The sequence below is a fragment of the Botryllus schlosseri genome, chromosome 4 (genome assembly GCF_051294905.1).
Source record: "Botryllus schlosseri isolate E-star chromosome 4, Bs_hap1, whole genome shotgun sequence".
Taxonomy (NCBI): domain Eukaryota; kingdom Metazoa; phylum Chordata; class Ascidiacea; order Stolidobranchia; family Styelidae; genus Botryllus; species Botryllus schlosseri.
In genome coordinates this window covers 27,688,388-27,708,887 of record NC_137239.1, presented here as the reverse complement: position 1 = coordinate 27,708,887, position 20,500 = coordinate 27,688,388, and the positions used below count along the sequence as shown (strand labels likewise).

At 39.1% G+C, this 20,500-nt stretch overlaps 1 protein-coding gene across 3 annotated transcripts in view; it reads left to right on the top strand.

The window, feature by feature from the left end:
* The first annotated feature begins 1,255 nt into the window (after positions 1-1,255).
* The window catches only part of LOC145438347 (oxysterol-binding protein 1-like), a 29,188-nt gene continuing 9,943 nt past the window's right edge, over positions 1,256-20,500 (top strand). Inside the window, exons 1-12 of one of the 3 annotated variants that reach the window (XM_080315743.1) lie at positions 1,256-1,440; positions 1,496-1,619; positions 2,615-2,696; positions 9,562-9,704; positions 11,934-12,152; positions 13,300-13,427; positions 14,214-14,329; positions 14,389-14,497; positions 15,749-15,866; positions 17,288-17,392; positions 18,573-18,730; positions 18,795-18,882. In XM_080315743.1, the coding sequence (XP_080171869.1) occupies positions 1,322-1,440; positions 1,496-1,619; positions 2,615-2,696; positions 9,562-9,704; positions 11,934-12,152; positions 13,300-13,427; positions 14,214-14,329; positions 14,389-14,497; positions 15,749-15,866; positions 17,288-17,392; positions 18,573-18,730; positions 18,795-18,882 (1,509 nt within the window). In that variant the 5' untranslated portion in view covers positions 1,256-1,321. Of the gene's footprint in view, positions 1,441-1,495; positions 1,620-2,614; positions 2,697-9,540; positions 9,705-11,933; positions 12,153-13,299; positions 13,428-14,213; positions 14,330-14,388; positions 14,498-15,748; positions 15,867-17,287; positions 17,393-18,572; positions 18,731-18,794; positions 18,883-20,500 lie in introns of all 3 variants that reach the window. The other 2 variants (XM_080315742.1, XM_080315741.1) reach the window with 2 other exon arrangements.

Genomic DNA, 20,500 nt, shown 5'->3' with positions numbered 1-20,500 from the left:
CTGGCTACTCGAGTAGACGAGTACAATATAGAACTGGTCTTATGTCTTAATAAGATGATGCAGTCACACTTCAAAATCAAAAATATAATCATATGTAATTTGAATTATGAATCTTGCAAGGCGTCATGGCTTTATACTCCTGTATTTCTGTTTTATCGATGCAGCTTGGACGTTTTTCTCAGTCCGCACCAATACATAGTAGCCTACCTTATTTCACCATATAAAGTAACATTTATTCAATGTATGGTACACCGAATGTGTCTCCTTTTAACAGACAATATATTCTTAACCTCATTGGTAGCTGTATGGGCTACGTACAAAGATTTTATGTTGTATGTGATGATAATTTAATATTGTACTCGTTCACTTGGAAGTTTAAGATTAAACTAGTATGAATTTGCAATCGAATATCCAATTTGATCTATGACGAACTATGTACTTGGCACTAGCAACATAGTGCTCTTGAAGATTATTATTGAAAATTCTTTGTTCGGGTTGTGATCGGCGAACCATCAATATCGATGATAATTGTAATAAATTATGTTCTGTAATGCGTTTTCACCGACCGGCAAGTTAGCCTAATGGTAGAACGCCAAGCTTCTTCGGTGCTAGGTCATAGGTTCAATCCCTAGCAATATAGCACGGAAATGAAATAATTTGGGTGCTGATGCTGAAGTCAAGAAGTTGACATTGCAGTGGCAATTTAGCATTCACTGCATAGGCCGAATTAGGATTGTAATGACTCTAATCATGACTCGAGTCGTTTCGCGATTTTTGGCGACTCGACATGACTGGAGTCATTTTCTAAAATATATAGGCAATTTGTATGTTGACTCGACTTGCACTTGTTCAAGTCATATGACTCGGGACGGCTATTTCATTTCGTTGTAACTTGGAAAAATAGGAAGCTACCACATTACTGGTTATTTGTCTATCATTAGGCTACTGTTGTTTGCAAAAGGGGGCCAGAAACTGCGTAAAGTGAGGAAAACTGCTATAATATGAATGTGGCGCATTCAATATCACTCAAACAGTCGTAAAATCATGAGTTTAACAAGATTGAACTTGTAAAGGAACAATGAACACAATGACTTGGACTCGAGTTTTAACACTATGACTCGGTGGCGAATTGAAATGACTCGACTTGACTCGAGTCGAACTATAAAAGTAGAATTGACTTGTGACTCGGTACCTTGAGGCTTGTTTACAGCCCTGGGCCCAACTGAATTGTAATCTATTTTATTAAATTTGACAGATTCTCATTAGTATTGGAATGCTTTGACCTTTTTACTGCTACGTCGTGCACACTTAGGCTTGTGTCATGTCTGACAAGAATGAAACGTGCCATTACAAAGGCTGGTTGTGGAAATGGACCAATTACATGAAAGGTTACCAGAAGAGATGGTTCGTTCTTTCGAATGGGCTTCTGTCTTATTATAAGTAAGGGATATTTCGTAGTCCATTCAATATACTTGCTGACAAAATTATTCAATAGGTCTCAAGCAGAAGTGAGCGTTGCATGTCGAGGGACAGTCATACTTGCTGGCGCTACTATTGTTGCTGTGGATTCTTGCCACTTCACAATTTCTAATGGCAGCGCACACAGATATCATCTGAAGGTGAGATGTTATACTGCTTTTCAGTTCTTACCTTGCATCAGGCTTGGACAACTAGGTAAGCTGTCAAATTAGACTTATTAATTCTAGTCAAATTTGTTCAATGTTTCTATGCTCCGATTTGGATTCTGGCTTTCGTGAAATTTCATGAATTTCTGGCTTTCATGAAAACGCTACAGGAGAACATTGTAGTGCGAAACAAGCATAGCTTCCTTTACAGAGTCTACAGCAGCGGTCATCAACAGGCGGCCCGAGGTCATATTTTGCGGCCTGCGATATGATTTGAGATTTCGGAATTTCGCTTGGTAAAGCATTTAAAATGCTGAAATTGATTTCAGTTTCAAAGTATTGTTATTGTTTCAATATAAGCTATTATCCTGTGCCCAACATTGATATTCCTCACTAGCTGGCAACAGCATTCCGAGGGAGAATCGGCTGATACGAATGGGGATATTGCCTTGACGTGTAATGGCCCAGACACTGCCAAGCCCGAGACGCTTAGAAAATGGCTTAGGGCTTCCCCACAAGATCAAGCTTTACGAGGAGACGGTCTTTCAGCTAGTACCATGTCTCGCTAGCCCCAATATCGATTCCTTAGTCGCTGACCAGCGTTGTGAGGTATAGTGTATAGTGCACAACTCATAGTTCAAGATAAAATATCATTGATGATCATGAGAATTTTATTGAATTTGTATTTCCTAAATAAAATATAACCAAGCTATCTTTCTGATTGGAGGAATAAACTACTACTACTTGGAAATCTGAAAATAGCGAAAAGTAAGTAAGTGGATCACAAATTATTATGAAATAGAAGTGGCAAAAGTAGGTTCTACTTGAGTAAGTGCTAAAAGTAGAGGAAAACTACTCGAGTACTTCAAAATAGTAGAAGTACTTCATTTCTGACCACCTCTGCCCGCCGCCCCGGTTTGGGGCAAATCTTTTAACGATATCAGCATGCAATTTCTAGTTTAGCCTTATGGTCTTGCGCATCTTTTCAGGCTGGTACCGAAGTTGAAAGGCAAAAATGGATAACGGCATTGGAGTTGGCCAAGTCTGTCTCCAGTAAATTGCTTGATTCAGGTTTGATGATGAATGCTATTGAGTTTGAAAATTCTTCATTTTTGGTACAACCCCTCCGGAGGTACTTTGCATGATCAGCTTAAGCGCTCTCTTCGCCCCAAATATTTGAAATTTCAAGGCCAGTTTTGTCGTATTTTGTGAAAAGATTGTTGTCGTACAATGTTTTTTCCAATCCTCTACTAGTTGCTGAAGATTACCCCTGATGGGTGTCAGCCGAAAATATTCGGGTTCATCTCAATGTGGAAATACTATTCAATTGTATATGAAAATCTGTACCTCCAAGAAGCTATCAAGTTTAAAAATTCGTCATGTCGGTCTTGGTACTACCACAAGATGTTTTGTATCATCTGCTGTGTATTATAGCAATTGAACTCGGTGTGTTACTGATACACATGTCCGTACTTGCAGACTCGTGGTCTTATAATATTTGGGCTTTATTGTTTGCAGCTGCTTCTCACGTTACTGCATTGTTTCCTTTGTAGCAATACGCTATAGTAACAAAACAGTCACTACACATGGCTTACTTTAAACGTCGCCTGTTAAGTACATAGGTGAATTACAAGACATTGCGAATAATCAAATTTGATTACCAATTATTCTGGATAAACATTGCAGCACGCTTCATGACGTATAGAACTGACTGGACATTTGTGCGTTTATAATAATCTAGCATGCCGGTCAATCGACGACCTTTGGTCACGAACATTCCGGTGTCTAAGATTTCTTTCATAGTGTAGTGTTTGCGTTCGCGACGCAAACGTTTGTGAATTGCCCGCGCCTCGGGAACGAAGTTCCGTTGCATTACCGACAAGGTAGCGTAATGGTAGAGCGCCCGGCTTCTTGATCGCTGGAAAGGTAGTGGGTTCAATCCGCGGCCGCGTCAGACCAAAGACCTGACTTGTAACACTGTTATCCATGACTTCCCTGCTTGGCGCTCAGCATTAACGGGCTGGCATGGAGAGGTGGCGTAATACTGAGAAGGCCTTACAAAGCTATTTCTGCACCTTCCTTGTCCAGCGGCATATACACATCAAGTACTCATGGTATGCATATCCAGATCCACCGATCGTGTGTGTGTATATCATGACTCGGTGTATATGCCGCAAAAACAGCAAGGACAAAAATATACAACATCCTATTCTTGATCTATACATTATGGGTGTCTCGTGTCATGTCTTCTGTATCAAAAATATATACAGCATACAAAAATATGCAATATACAATATACAACATACAATATACAACAAAAATATATTCTTGATCTATACCTCATGGGTGTCTCGTGTCATGTCTTGTGTATCATTTCCAAAACACAAGGAGTACATTATTTCGCTTTTTCCTAGCTTCAGCTAACTACACTAGGACAATATACTGTTTTCGACCGTGTTCGATAGACCTCTTCGTGAATTGATGTAATCTGTTTCATGCGTTGTGCAGTTGAAAGGCGGTTAGGTTCGTTTCAAATCGTAAATGTAACCTGCACACTTCTTGCATCTTAACCGTTAATGATTGGCGGATCCGTCTACTTCCCGATCTGAATTGGGGAAAGGAAATCGTGACCTGACGGTGTGCAATCTGTGCATACTCGCGTTGTTAGCATACTAATAACGCCGTGTTTGGTTTCGCCGGGACGGGCTTGCTCAGTCTAAAACGCAATTTCGGAATGTTTACCGTGGAGGCCGTAAGTTCACCGCATCTCGTATGTGGCGACTTGATAAGCCTGATATGGATATAGGATATCAAATTCTTTGATATCAAAATGATCACGTTTGCCGTTATTTCGCTGACGACGCAACGCACTTGTTGTGAATGGTGAATTTGATTATGGGAAAATGCATACGAGTGTGCGGAATATGACCTCAATCGCGTACCGGGCGTATAGCATGTGTACAAATATTCTGTAATATCGCTCGATATGCGTGGATCACCTAGGCAACGAGATGATTCTGGTTAACTAATTAGACTAGTTACAACGAAATGCCGGTAATTCAATTAGAATCTAATTTGTAAAATGCATATATGCTCTCAGTTCAATAAGAATCAAAGTTCTGGTTTTCCTGGAAATTCTACAGGAGAACTGTATAGTGCGAAACGACCCAAGCTTGCTCTATAGACACTTGCCATTATCACACTCTGATTTATACCGTCGTGTAAGTCCGAGGTAGGTTCCGGCTTAATGTGCAACTGGTGTATATTCACACCTTATATCATTGGTGGCACACGGGTGTGAAAACACACTCTTTTTGCTATGGGCGCATGTCTATGAGAATAAGCTGTTGTTTGATATGACCTGAATTAGATTTAGTGTACAAGTTTTCGCGAATTCATTCATTTTAATTCTAATCTGAGTTGGAAAATACTGTGTAGATGTAATTCTAAGTCTAATCAACTTTGGATAATTCAAGTCTAACGCACGCATTCAATCCATCGCGTGCGTGCGTACCGTACTGATCCCGATATGAATGCACGATCGTCCATGAGAGGAGGGGATATATATCGTTTTCGAGGCTATCACGTGGCTCTGTTTTCGCTGTTTTTGTGATTTTTATCGATTCTCAATCACATATTCGAATTTCGAAACGGTGACACAGTAATAAACTATTCCATCGCCCCGTCTCGACACGATGATTTGAGGAATATATTCGAACAGCTAGCGATTATCGCATTTCCGATGTGGACACAAAGCTAACGTGATTGAATATCTCGAAACGTAGGGATTTGTCGTTGTTAGTGGTATTCGTGGATTTTATGGCGTTTTTCGACTGCAATCGTCAGTTACACCAGGCCGATATTCTATACGAGAATTCCGTCCCTGCCGATTTGGTGGCACGGTCCACTACTAGGCTTCGGCGAGCAGGAGCCTATATAAACCTGGAGTCTAAATGTAGGGACTGAATACGCGAAATAAGGACCAGAGATGAGCGGATTTGAACTTTCTATGTCCTAATCTAATCCAATCCAAATCCGAACCTTGAAATCCAAATCCTAATCCATAACTTTTTCTTATTCAAGTCCATGTCCAATCCTAATCCGATTCCAACTGGAATTTCAGAAAAAATACTAATTTATGCAATGGAGGGATTAAAAAATTTTCTTTCACAACCAACCATTCACTTCATCCAAGATAACTTAGTAACCATAAGTACATTAATAACTGATCTGAATAAAGTTTGTCGCCATTCGCCACACGACATTTCAATCTCCCAGAAAATAGGTAAATCCAATCCAAATCCTAATCCGTTCTGAAAAAAATGTCTAATCCAAATCCAATCCAAATCCGACAAAATTTCACAAATCCTGTTTTTTCAAAACCTAATCCTAATCCATGCTCATCTCTGATAAGGACACAGTATGCTATAACGCGATTGTCACTGCCAGGTGGTACACTGCTTTAAAATTTCCGAATGCTCCTGTAGATCTGGCGACCGCGACGCGATTAAGTGTGATACATCCTGTAATGATCAATTTCCGCGTCTGGACGCCGCCGTGACTTCAGGTTTCTGCTGGCGGTACAATAAAACGAAACAGCGTTAAATAATCCCCGGTTTTATCGAGAGCGGGAATCATGTTCATGCAGCAAGGCGTCGCCAGCAACTGCGTCTGTCTTGCGGAGTTTCTGTTGCCCGACTGGCGCGTTTAGTTTGTTCCTTGTTGAGATGCTCTTTTTTGAGGTACGAAACTTCAATACACAATTGGATAATATATTCATATTGAAATTACCCGGATATTTTCGGCTGACACGTGTAAGCGTCAGCAAGTAGCAGAGAATTCAGAAGAACCTTGTCAATCAACATTCGTTCTGTCGTCGCATGACACTGTGACGTAGCATTCGGCAAGCTTCTCCGTTGCAACTCATGGCGACAAGTTCGAATCGGTCTTTGTCCCATCTGGAAAAGTGACAGACACGAGCGCGCGCCTACCTGGGCGATCGTAGCGTAATGCGTGAACGTGTTGGCACTGATATGTCATAGCACGTCACCGTCACGTGCTTCTTTGATTGTGTATGCCGTCATTTGACTAATCGGCCTGCCGACGACGCTTTCCGTTAGTTAGATTATTAAGGACGTGTATCGGATGCAAGGCTGTCATACAATGTAGGCTCGCACGCAGTGCTGTACGACTAGAACATTTCCGGGTTTTTCCAAATTAGCCTGGAATTACAATTGTAGTTCGTTTTTTTCGGGTTCGATTAAAATTAGAATCACTGAATTCGCAGAGACTTCGAAATTGAATTACATTCCAAACCATAGATATGATAATGCCGAATGTCCGGTACGCCAAGCTTGGCTTCGCACTATACACACACAGTTCTCATGTAGGATTCTCAGGATAACCAGTAATTAGATTAGAAATTAAATCAGGGCGTAGAAACATTTCACAAGGTAGATTAGAATTTGCTTTAGCGGTGTTTCGCTCGAATTTATCTACCGTAGTTGTCCAAATCTGCGCATTAGATGTTTTGCGATACCTCTTTAACTGTACGAGAACTTGTTTTTCATTCGTACTTCGACAGAGGGAAAGTACAGAAATTGATCGTATTGATCGAACGCGTGTTGCGCAGTTCGCAGACTTTAGTCCGATGTTCGGTGGTCAGCTTATGCTCAGGTGCAGAATTAGTCGCTATATTTTTAGCTTGTTGATTTTTAACTAGGTGAGGTAGGCTTTGTGTACGTCGGGAAGATATATTCGACTGGCCTTGGGGCCGTTGCTGAGATGATTCGCGCGGTTTAGCGTAGGTTTGTTGAAGCGCCCAAAGTGATTACTTTTGGCCGGCAGCTGACGACGTTTATGCGGTATGGTTGTTTGGTAATAATGTAGGTCTCAACGACTTTCGCGTTACGTTATTGTACTTCCGGTCGGGATTATTAGCGACGCCTGCGATGCAATGCGCGCCGTTTATATTGTATTGATTTCGTTCGTTGAGAGATTTGATGGAACGGGCACACAGTTCAGTCGCGTTAGTGCAGACGGAATCGCGCGTAGGACATGTTACGTGGCGTTTTCCGCATTTAGATTTCAGATAGCTGTGTGCTCGCTGGGAAGATACCTGATGTCGGTAATTTAATATAGATATAGCCGTTCTCATCGTCGTTAATGTCCTCGTTCGCCTTGTTATTCGTAACACTCGTTGATTCTGCATTGCGGCTTGTTAATAAATGGGCGAGCTGACTACATTCAATTTGAAAATCTGTTATCGCGGGTCTGGCATAAGTCAAGGAATGCATTACCTAGGTTAATCTCCACTGATAGTAAGATATGATGGAGCCTGTCTCATTTGCTAAGCCACTTGGCATCTTGTTTCATATCAGAATATATTTCTGGCCACGTTTCGAGATTCCATGATCTGACAATCAAAATTTTAATATCCAGATGTTTCGTAGTCTGTCGTGAATATAATTCTTGTAATCCTGCGATATTCGACTTGAACTCAGTTGGAGAACTTCTGGTAAGATCACTCTGCTCTGCTTCACTTTCTGTCCACTGCCTATATTCCATGAGAAATGATTGCTTTGTCCATGAATAACCTTTGCAGGCTTACCTGATGTCATTATTTGCTTTTGACAGATAGTTGTGAATCCTTTTAGTGATTTGTTCATACATGAAGTAATTGTATTAGTGTTTCTGGCAGCATAGCAATGTTGGGAGTATGTAAAATTGCTATCATTCATAAGTGTGTAAATGTTTTGAGCTCATAACACATCAGGCAGGTGTTTACACCTGTGTGACCCTTCTATCTCTACGTCTTTAGTCTGGAATTGGTACAATGCCAAAACCAAACAGATCCAGCAACAATTGTTGCAATGGTTTTTAAATTTGTGTTGATGCCGAATTGGTGGCCGACGTATTTCAACATCTGGATCAAATTGCTTTTTATTCCAGGGCCTGTCGTCATCAATTCTCATGTATACTCTTTATTCTTATGCTATATGGTGTATTATCTTTCTTGGTGAACGTTCTGTTTGTGATAATGGGGTGTGAATCTTTGACCATCTAGTTACACATCCTCAAATGACTCGATCGGATTGTGAGAGGTTCACAACAAATCAATGTCTATTTAGTTACTACTACTAACGTGCAGAAGATATTGTGACTGTTTTTAATGAGGTCAAGTCTTTTCATGGATTGAGACGTGAGCCCCTGTAGAACCATGGTACATACCTAACCTTTCACACACCGCGGCTCCTTTCAGAATTTTGAAAAATCAATCCCCCATCTTATCAACCTCTAGTAAAAATTGAGAAACATTATGTTAATTTGAAAATCTGTTAAGCAGCATACTGTTGTTAGAATGATAAAATGTTATAAATACAACTCACAAAAAATATGACTGTACAGTGATTTGTTTTCCAAACTCAGTGTGGTGGTTGTGGAGGGAAGAATCTGAACTAAGATCACAAAGTAGCTTATTGCTGCGCTAATATTTATATTAGATTTTAATTTATGTCTTCTGTCGTAGTACGGTGGGGTAGACTTTAAGATGATATATTTTTTCAAATTTTTAAACGGGCCCCCAGCCGGTTGTGAACATTTGATATAGAGAAATGAGTTTATGCCATCGTTTTTCAAATGTAAACAATGCGATTGTACCGTGACTATGAAGTCACCATGTCTTTGTTGAAGACTGTCATTAGTATGCCCCTGCAATTGCTTCCTATAGAAAGTTGATCCACATGCTAGCGTCTTGGCAGCAAAATGACGAATTTGGTCATGCCTGCAATTGCTTCCTATAGATAGTTGATCCACATGCTAGCGTCTTGGCAGCAAAATTACGAATTTGGTCACGACAATGAAATCTGACCAATTCCTGGATATTCATGTCGACAAGTTCTTATGCTTTATACAGTTATTCCTCTTTCGTCAGAAGAATCGTCGGATGGGGAGTCGTCCCCGCCGAACTCGGCAAGAAAGAGAAGACCACCCCAGAGTCATTCCGGCGGCAGTTTGAGAGCGAGAGGAACGACAGGACAGGAAACTTCGTCTGAATCTACCGATGAAAATCGGCGCCAGGTACATTCAAATAGCTCGTAATCCATCAGAGTTGTAACCTAGTCGCAAGTCAATATTACTTTTGTAGTTTTGACTCGAGTCGAGTTGAGCCGTTTTCAATTCATCACCGAGTCAAGAAGACATAGTGTTGAGACTCAATTTCGAGTCCAAGCTGTAGTGTTCACTGTTCATTATAGAGTTCAAAGACAGGTTAAGCTCGCTTTTCTAAAAACCTCTGGTTATATCGAAGTCCCAACATTGATAATGTACTCATTTTCTCGCTCTTATCACGTTCATTCAGACCGATAAAAACAGTTTCTTTACAAGCATCGGTCCTGGCACCACAATACTTGCATTGAGTCATATAGAATGGCAAGTCAATGAATTGCTCGGGTGATGCGCAATAACTCGAGTCACTGCAACCCTGCAATCCAGTGCAGTAGGCCTATTCTCCTTTGCGATCTTGAGGGGATATGTACTAATGCCAGACAGAGTCTTACTCAAACGCCAAGAAATTGCCGAAATCCTGCCAAATCAAGGGCAATCATTATTAATCTCTTGAACTGTTGACGAGCAGCTATAAAATAGGTAAAATAGGAACTAGAAAGGGATGTTAATATGCATGACAGGTAAGGTTAACATATTCTCTTGAGTCCTAACTGCTGATATTTTATTTCTTAGTGTATGGTTTATTGGTTTGTAGACATTGAACAAGGTGGTGGACAAATAATACGGTCATATTGTCAATTCCTGTCAAATCTGTGTTTATTTTGGAAGGATCGATAAATTACCTCTCTGTTGGTGTGATCTCAATGTAAATTGTTGTGTAACCGCAATGAGGTTAATTGCATTGACGGTTAGGTTAAGAACTAGCCTGCTTCTCATCAATACTAGTCGTGTATATTTATCTGTATATTTATCTGTATTGTTTTGAAATCTTTATTAACGTTCCGATTTAGTTATTTCTGTATGAAATTCTTGTATAACTGTGTATGTTCGTTCTCGTTGCACTTGAAAATAAGGCTTAATTCATAGGATTACTGATGTCTCGAGATTTTGATCACGAAGTCCATTAAATTCTTTTGTACTGATGTGATATAAATATTACTTCTATCTCTTGTATTGTGAGAGCAGCTGTATGAACTAGCCTATTACAGTGTGATTGTATGTCATGCGTGACTGATCTCAGTATAAACATTGAGTTCTTTCTCTTGAAAGCGCAATAAAAGCACTGTTTACTGATTTTTCTTAATGAAAGCGCAATAAAAGCACTGTTTACTGATTTTTCTTAATGGGTTATAAAGCCATGACTTTCATGATTCGTATACCGTAAGCTGTGTTTACTTCGGTAAAACATTGAAATTTAGAACTCGAATTTGCTTTCAGTATGGAAGTTACAATGTTAGCGATATAGTTTTAATTGCCTTATACCTCGATTATTTGAATTGTATCCTTTATATCATTGTATCCAGCAGTATTTAAGTTGGGCTGATATCGGTAAGAAATTTAGCATTAGCACGTAGCACAGTTGTGTAGTCTTTGTTACTTGTATCCAAGCGTATTGACGTATAATGTTTGGTTGATCACGTAATTGTGCGTCGGGATCAAAGGCTATATTTGCTTGCAGGGATTGAGCGATCAATAAGGAAAATATTGTTTCCAATGTACGTGGCAAACTGAAATCCTGATTCACATTAGAATTCGACTTGAATCTGCTGTGCTGTAGTGTGCTGATTGGAGATGTATTTCTAAATGTTAGAGTTTTATATAAGCATTAGCTTGTGCTGGGTCGATTATAGTGCATAGCATCAACGGTTTCCCTATACGGAATTCTACGTTATGTAAAAGTGGATACTATAGTAAGGTGGAATATAAGGAAGAAAGATCTCGGTAAGGGGAATCGCAATAATCACTCTGTACGAAGGCCTTCAGTTTAAATGACAGCTAGCAGTTGGTTAATGGCTTGAACTAATATTTGTTATGTCAATTGTGATGAAAAAATTGACTTGATCATCAAAATGGCCAACGTGACACGAGAAACAGTGAAAGCAATGACTTGGTCTCTGACTCGAGTCTCGACACTATGACTTGGATTCGGACTTGACTCAGTGGTGAATTAGATATGACTCGACCTGTGAATATGAGATTGATGTGTGACTCGGACCTGGTTGCGACCATGCTACTACGAAGCATGGGCCCACGGTTCCTTCTAGAATTTAACCAAATCTCCTGTCACGTTTTTTTTATCAGATCAAATCAACTTTAGTGCCGCTTGAGGTGAAATTGACCGATTTGGAAACGTGCAATAATCTTATCGGCAAACACGGGACCGTACTCTTGAGCGCTTTGGCTGAACTAGAAAATTTTGAGAGGAACAAGTCCAACCTGTCTTCGTCAAGTGTCGCAAAACTGAAAGAGGTCAAAGAGCGTGCCGTCCTATTTCGCATCACTTCTTCTGCTATGATAAGTGTAAGTTGTATACGTCATATCCTTGTATTGTTATATTTTATTATCCCGTGTGTACATTGTAGTATTATCCCTAGTGTAGGGATGATATATTGCTATATTCGGCGCTCGATAAATTATTATTGAAAAATTAATTTATATTGAAATGAACCCGAATATTTGCGGCTGACACTCGTCAGCGGTAATCGTCAGCAACTAGTAGAAAGGTAGAAAGAACATCGTATATAAGTTGTTATGTTATTAATATTCTTTGTTCACAGTAAAACTGGTAAATGCACACACAATTCTGGGAGCAACCTGCCCCTAACGAAACTGGTTGAAGTAAACTTGAGATTCCAGTAAAAGAGTCAATATTAATAATATCATTATTATATATATTCAGTTGTTGTTAGGCCATGCTATGAGATACTTCACAGTTCACACACCAACGAACCAATATCATAACAGAGCGACTTTATCGACACATGGTTGGTAGACTGCACATAACAACGATATTATTCCGTTTTTATCATGTCGTCAACTGTGTGGTCGTGAATTCCAAGTATGTTTTAGCGATAATCGATGCTATCACTTCCTAGAATGGATTAAATGCGGATTAGGTCATGGTCGAGTTTTTTTATATCACTGGTATTGAGACCTGATTAGTTGCATGGGAAAATACTTGTGCAAAAATAAACAATTTCTTTCTTGATAGGAGTATAGGACGTTGTATATCTTTGTCCTTGACGTTTTTGCGGCATATCTGTCAGCCACGAATATAATTTTGCGATACCATTGTTGATATACAATGTTCTCTACTAGCTGCTGACGATTACCCCTGGCGATTGTCAGCCGAAAATATTATTTGGTGACACAATATCTGTACGTATTCAAATTCATACTATGAGCATATTAGGTACATATGCTGGACATGTAAGGTGCAGATATAGCCTTGTAAGGCTTTTTAAGTCTTGCACCAACCCTCCATGCTATCCCGGTAATGCTGATTGATAATAATCGTTACCAGTGTTACTAATCGAGTCTTCCGTGTGACCCGACCTGGGATTGAACCCACGACTTACCGATCAAGAAGCCGGACGCTCCACCATTGCGCTGTCTTGGCGGACATGACTGATGGATCGCATTTTTGAAATCTGCTATTTTGTCACAGTCATGTAAAGAATTTCTTGACGTCGCAAAAGTCCAAAGCAAAAAGTGGCAGAAAATGTTAACGCACGAACGAGACCAACGTATGAGGCTGGAAGAAACGGTGGAGACGCTCGCTAAACAACATAACAGGTTCGGTGTGCTACTTGTTGCTAATCTGTGTGTCTGTACCTGGCTGTATAACGCTTATTCGATCGCGTGCTGTTTTTTTTTTGTGCGTTAGTTGCGCTGTGCTGTATCTTCACTGCTTGAGGGCCTTGGCAAGGCATATCATTACAGGGATTGTCTTTTTGTTGACTAATGGGAATTGTGCGGATCTTGTGTATTTTTTGTTACGCCGCCGTGTGACTTGTTAGGTGTGGACCGCAACGCAACAGACATTCATATCTTTATGTTGGCTAGTGTGACTTGTATATAATGTGTTACGCTACTGCACGATATGTTGAAGTGTGGACCACAAAGCAATATGTTCTTCATAATTCGTCACAATAGTGGGAAGATATGTGAATTGCTAACAGCGTTTTTTTAACGTTGAGGGCTTGCTAATTCTTATCCCTCTATACTCGGTGAATGTAATGTGGCCTAAGGGCTGGACGAATGTTTTGGATTGAATTATAATTATTTTTTAATAGTTTTATTGCATTTCGGTATAATTTCTGTTGTGATAATTTCCAAGGTGTTCTTTATCAGTCCTTGTCGCCATAATTTTAAAATATGTTCTATTATCGTTTTAATACTGTTTTTTCTTGTGGACTTCCTAATTCGTTGCTCTTCAAGCCCAAGGGGATGTAAGCACTATGCTTATTTTTAATACTTTTACACATTATGATAAATTCCATGAAGTTGACTCTGAGTTTTGATGCAAAACTCAATTTGCTGTTCGGTCGTTCGATGTTTGTATGAATTTTTGCCTCGCAGCTTGGAACGTGCGTTAAACGCCGGTACGGGCCCACCGCGTATGACCGGACCACGCGGAGAATCGGCCGCGGAAGGCAAACGAAATCAAAGCAAGTCAGATTCGGGCAACGGCTATGGTAAGTATATGGATTACGCTCACAAATATTTTTGACAAATTTTCCGTTGACGGCGACAGCCCCAATGGCCACACCGTACGAAACGATATCAGACGAGGAAGAAGAAGAAGATGATGATGAATTCCTGGACGCTTACGAGGACGCCTTCCAGGAATTCGACCGGCCTGAGTATGTCTCTCGCTTGGTTTGTAGCAAAGATTTGTGCCATTGATTTATACGGTGTTGACCAAAAAATCTTGAATTATACTCTGCTGGCCAAAAAAATATCTAGAATTATACAGGGCTGGCCACAGGAAAAATCTTGAATTATACGATGTCGGCCGAAAAAATATCTTGAATTAGACAGTGCTGTCAAACAAAGCTTGAATAATAGCCTTGAGTGCTGGCCAAAGGAAAACCTTTAATTATACAGGGCTTGGCCCCCAAAAAATCTTGCATTATACAGCGCTGGTCAAAAGAAATATCTTGACTTATACATTGTTGGCTAAAAAAATATCCTTGAATTATACAGTGCAGTCAAAAAAAGCTTAAATTACACAGTACTGGCCAAAAAATCTTTAAATATACATCGCTGGCGACGAGAGCGCTTAAGCTCAATGTACTATATTTAGATGGTACACGACCTCTCCCGTCAACATGAAATCTGCCGTCTCGATTACTATTCAAATATCACTGATGATTTGTGGAATTATTCTTTGCATTCCTGTTTTGGTCATCAACTTCAATATTTATGCGACTCCAATTACCAACATGTATATGAACTTGTAGAAAGATTGATATAATTCCGCCGAAATGAGATTTTACAACTAAATCTACACTCGCTCTTGAGAGTTATAAATTTCTCTGGATAGTCCCTGCAATGATCTCGACATCGCTAAGTCTAATAAATGTTGTTTCATTGAAAGTTTTCTATTCCTATCTCTCTCGCGATGTCATGACGAAGCATCGAAGTTAAAACTATTTAGCATGAAATGCATTGAAATCGGCTCGGGTAAAGTTATGTAAGGACGTGAACCTACAATGATTTCCTTATTTATTGTTTAAATTCCACCCCTTTCCAAGTATGCCCCTAATTCACTCCTAATTGGTATGCAATCACTGTAACTGTTCTCCAGCCATTAATTGTATGTTACAAAGTTAGTACGTTTACTGAGTGGTTTTTGTGTGCAATCGTATACTATAACACTACTACTGCTGGTAAAACTTGAGGATTACTAGCTGCAGTTACTAGATTCTTCTAAATGCATGTTCATGAATTATTAAACAAGTTTTGGTGACGGTGATAACGTCGAAGCTTTTAGTACACGCACGCATTTTCGCAGTTACCTCACCGTACGATACATTGATCGAGCGGGGCATATTTCTTATTATAGCATGTCTCCCGACCCATTGTACTAAATTTCGGCATTGTACGTGCAGAGATAAAGAGGAATCGGGAGGCGCAGTCGAAGGGAAGGAATCCGACCGCCAAGAGGGGGCGAGTTTGGTTGCTGACACCACCGAAAACGGTTCTATGCAAGTAACGGAAGGGAAAAAGGTGGAGTGCTCTTATGAAGTCCGTCACGATTTTTGGAAAGATATGTTTGCTCTTTGATTTTGCTGTTGTACGATGGAATTTTGTCTGATCGGGACGGAAGGATTTTAGCTGAGGAACATTGAAACGTTTCCAGGTTTAAAAATAGCAAAATTTGAGTTTGAAACATTCAACATGAGATATATTCCCAAATATGAAATGCAATAGTTTTGTCATTATTTTAGGTTCACGGACCCTCCAGCGCAGTGGTTCCTAACCTTTTTGATTCATCGCCCCGTCATCAAGCAAATTTTTGCCCCCCATATTTACCGATCCTGGGCTTCTTTGAAATTATATTTTTCATTTGACAAAATTTAACAGTAGAATATAGCAAACAGTGATCGAGTTGGTGATTTTACCAATACTCCTACTTGCAGAAACTATACAATAGAGTTGAATAGTATATTCATATCGAAATGAACCCGAATATATTCGGCTGACACTCGTCAGGGGTAATCGTCAGCAACTAGTTGAGAATTGACAAGAACATCGTATATCAACAGACGTATCACAAAATATGACGTCACCAGCATGAAATGTCGAGTAAGATAGTGTTCAATGCACACACAACTATTAAAGGTTGTAATTTCACATCTCTGAGACCGTCAGGGCGTGTTTATTGTTGAGTCTAGACTGGTGTAAAGGATATGTGCATCTGTTTAGATGAGCTCTACTGGTTTCACCAATGAATTTCAGCAGCACCAACTTTGGACTTTGGTCGGCGTGAAGAACGATTTGCATTTTGAGATCCATATGACTATTCCCTCATTGAAATTGTTGGCTCATTGCCATTTTTTCTCTTCCGCCGCTAAGATGTGAACGCGTGTCGCAACGAATCACAAGGTTATCCTTGCTTTGCCGCAACTATATACTCTGTTATCGAATAACCGTCTCTGATACGTTTCCCCGGGCATGTACAGATAATTAGATGGCAAGCCTGTTCTGAATTTGGCTCAATTCCAACCAGTAGAAGCGGAGTTATCGGAGCACAAAATTTTGGATTTGGATAAAATAGTATTCACGGTGGCAAATTCATTCATTATTTATTGTAGAACTTCCCATCGTAAATACTGTGATTTGAAATCCTAAATTTTGAACATTGGTAACTTCGCTTTAATGGGTTGGGATTGAGCCAAATTTGTTGTGCGTCGTATTTTCAGACAACATTACAATTTTGTGGGGTAGCCATAAAATTTGAAATTTTTCAATTTTTATCAAATAATCTGTGAAATTTTCCACTGGTTGGAATTGAGCCAAAATTGGTGCCCAGCAATTTCTTAGGTAACCTAACGATTTTATCAAGTAGCCGGTGTAATTTACCTACAAAAAAGTTCTTTTTGAACAGCATGGCTGTTGATCGAGTTAGCTAATGTTATTTTGTTCAGAAAACGCGCCGGACAAGGATACCATTAAAACCGAATTATAAATTGAATTTGTGGAGCATCATGAAGAACTGCATCGGCAGAGACCTGTCCAAGATCCCCATGCCGGTAATGAGAATTGAATTTTTGGTTCCTTGCATTCTGGGTGTGGTGAGAGTGCGTTGTGCACCTGGTATGCTTGCTAGCAAGATCCCATACCCGACGTGGACAACTAGATGATTCTACTTGGCTAATGACACTAATTGGAGCGAAATGTCGGAATCTAATTCTAATCCAATTTGTGAAGTGTATCTATGCTCCTATTTTAATTTTAATCTACTTTCCCGGTGATCCGGTAAATGCTGCAGGAGTACTGTATAGTGCGAAACGAGCCAAGCTTGATGTACAGACATTTGTTATTCTCATGCTCATGAGGATGAACTTGATTCAATGACCAAGTTTTCGAGAGTTCAGTAATTCTAATTTTAATCTAATTTTGGGGGAAAAAAACTGCAGCTATAATCTTGATTGTAATCTAATTTGGAAAAAAAAAACTGTAGCTACAACTCTAATTTTAATTTAATTTGGAAAGAAACACTGCAGCTATAATCTTAATTTTAATATAATTTGAAAAAATCTGTTATAATTCTAATTCTAATCTAATTTGCAAAAAAAAAACGGTAGCTATAATTCTAATTCTACTCTAATTTGGGGGGAAAAAACTGCAGCTATAATCTTGATTGTAATCTAATTTGGAAAAAAAACTGTAGCTACAACTCTAATTTTAATCTAATTTGGAAAGAAACACTGCAGCTATAATCTTAATTTGATATAATTTGAAAAAATCTGTTATAATTCTAATTCTAATCTAATTTGCAAAAAAAACTGTAGCTATAATTCTAATTCTACTCTAATTTGAAAATAACTGTACGTACAGTTATAATTCTAATTCTGAATTTTGAAAAAAAAACTTTGTAGCTGTCATTATAATTCTAATCTACTTTGAAAAAGTTGTCGCTTCTACGGGTTGGAATTGATTCAAAGATGTTTTGCATCGTTTTAGTAGACAACTCCTCAATTTCATGGGGTTGGCAGTGAAATTTGAAATTGAAAAAAAATAATTACAATCAATTCAAAATTTTCATACACTTATGCAAATCAATCCAAATTTATTGTGCTGGATTTTTTTATACGACCTAGCAATTTAATCATTGGCAAATCCCCGGAATCCTGAAGAAAAACAATTTTTTCTGAACAACCCTAGTGTCCAAGTCTGTTCCATACTGATCGTAGTTTCATCTTGTGTCAGGTTAATTTCAACGAGCCTCTGTCCATGTTGCAAAGACTCACTGAAGATATGGAATACGCGGAGATTTTACATCGCGCCGCCAAACTCTCAGATTCTTGCGAGCAAATGGCGTACGTCACGGCCTTTTCAGTATCTTCATATTCGACCACGTTGTTCAGGTAATTTTCGCAGAAGTAAAACCACGCAGAGTTTCAGTCATATTCTAACGCATTTGTGATACAGGACGAGCAAACCTTTCAATCCGTTACTGGGTGAAACTTTCGAATTGGATGTGGTCGACGAATTCGGGTACAGATGTGTTTTGGAACAGGTATGTTATCCTTAAATCTTTGTTGTCATGTTGTGTGGAATAAACTGCGGTCTGAGTTTGAGCCAATGAAGTTCAATCATTTTTATTATTATTTATAATAATAATTATTGAATTGCATCTGTTTTGTCCTTCTTCAGTTTATAAAGTATGGAGGATATGTTTCAATTTGTGTTGCCGCTCAATATAAGTAATCATTAGAGCGATTATTCTGTGACATGTTACAAAAAGGCAAAGTTTCGTCAAAATTGTAGCGTTAGGTCACAAAATTGTGAAAATTCTTGTTAAGTCGAATTTTTTTTTGTCTTTGTGTGATAGTGATAGAGGCACAGTCTGCGATAGTCTCATTTTACAAGTTTCAATAAACGATTGGCAGACTGACTGTTACAAAATGTAACAAAGCATCTCTAGGCGTACTGCAATAAATTTTCATACAATATCGCATAATTGAATAGTGTATTCGTATTGAAGTGAACGTCATATTTCGTGATACGATTGTTGATATACAACGTTCTTTCCAATTCTCTAGTAGTTGGTGACGATTACCCCTGACGAGTGTCAGCCGAAAATATTCGGGTTCATTTCAATATGAAAATACTATTCGACTGTACACTTGAAGCTCTGTACCTCCAAGAAGGTCTTCGAATATTGCGCAACTCAACTATGTGAGTTCTTCACGAGTCAAAATTTTGTCCAAAATGAGTTTTTTTGCTGTGAAACCGTGTCGAGAATTTCTATTTTTAGAGCAAAATTTTTCGTCCGTTAGGTCTATAATCCGCTAGCGTTCATGATCGAGAGTTGTGATCGTGAAATGAATTCAGGATTTTTGTATAACGAGTAGGCCTAGCTAATTTCGACAACATAAAATACGCATCAATTTGTAGGATGTCTTTTGTAAGCAATGGTTCTTGTGAAATTCGATTGATGAGTTGACAATAAAACGGAATAAAGGGAACTCTAGACAGCAGCTTTCAAGTTTTGTTGGTTCAGCGATAGTGTCGCATTAACGCGGTCATGACTTCTTCTCGGTATAGTGATTTCATCATTTCTTTATGCCACGTCAGTTTGCTGGATCAACGGAACACACTTGTTGCCGAATCATGATGATTGAGTTGTTTGGTAAACTCGGTTACCTGGGCATTGTGTGGCCCACGAAAAGTTCCTTAAAATTTAGACTATGAAATACATTTATTAATATTCATGTGATGACAAAATCTACTGCATAAACTTCTTTACATTGAAGTCTAGTTTATTTATGTACTGTGATTATGTAACCTGTGTCCATGATGCGAGTAATCCATGTTCAAAATGAAGCCCTTGTAGCAAAATATGCCGTAGCAATTGAAGTTACAAGTCACTGTTTCCATATTCAGGTTCAAATCGTGTTTGTTGCCAGGTATGCGCTTTGAACTGTTGCGTCATACGTTTCCAAAAATCAGGCAGTGAAATACATATGCTCGGGTGATGCCGCCAGGCTAACGGCAGTAAGGCTATTTTATCTAGCCACACAGAGCATAGTATTAACACATCCACTTAGCACATGTTAACAACGTAATTCACTGCTTTCAGTTCAGAAATAAACTGCACACCGCATAATATAGCCTAGACATTTGTCTTGGCC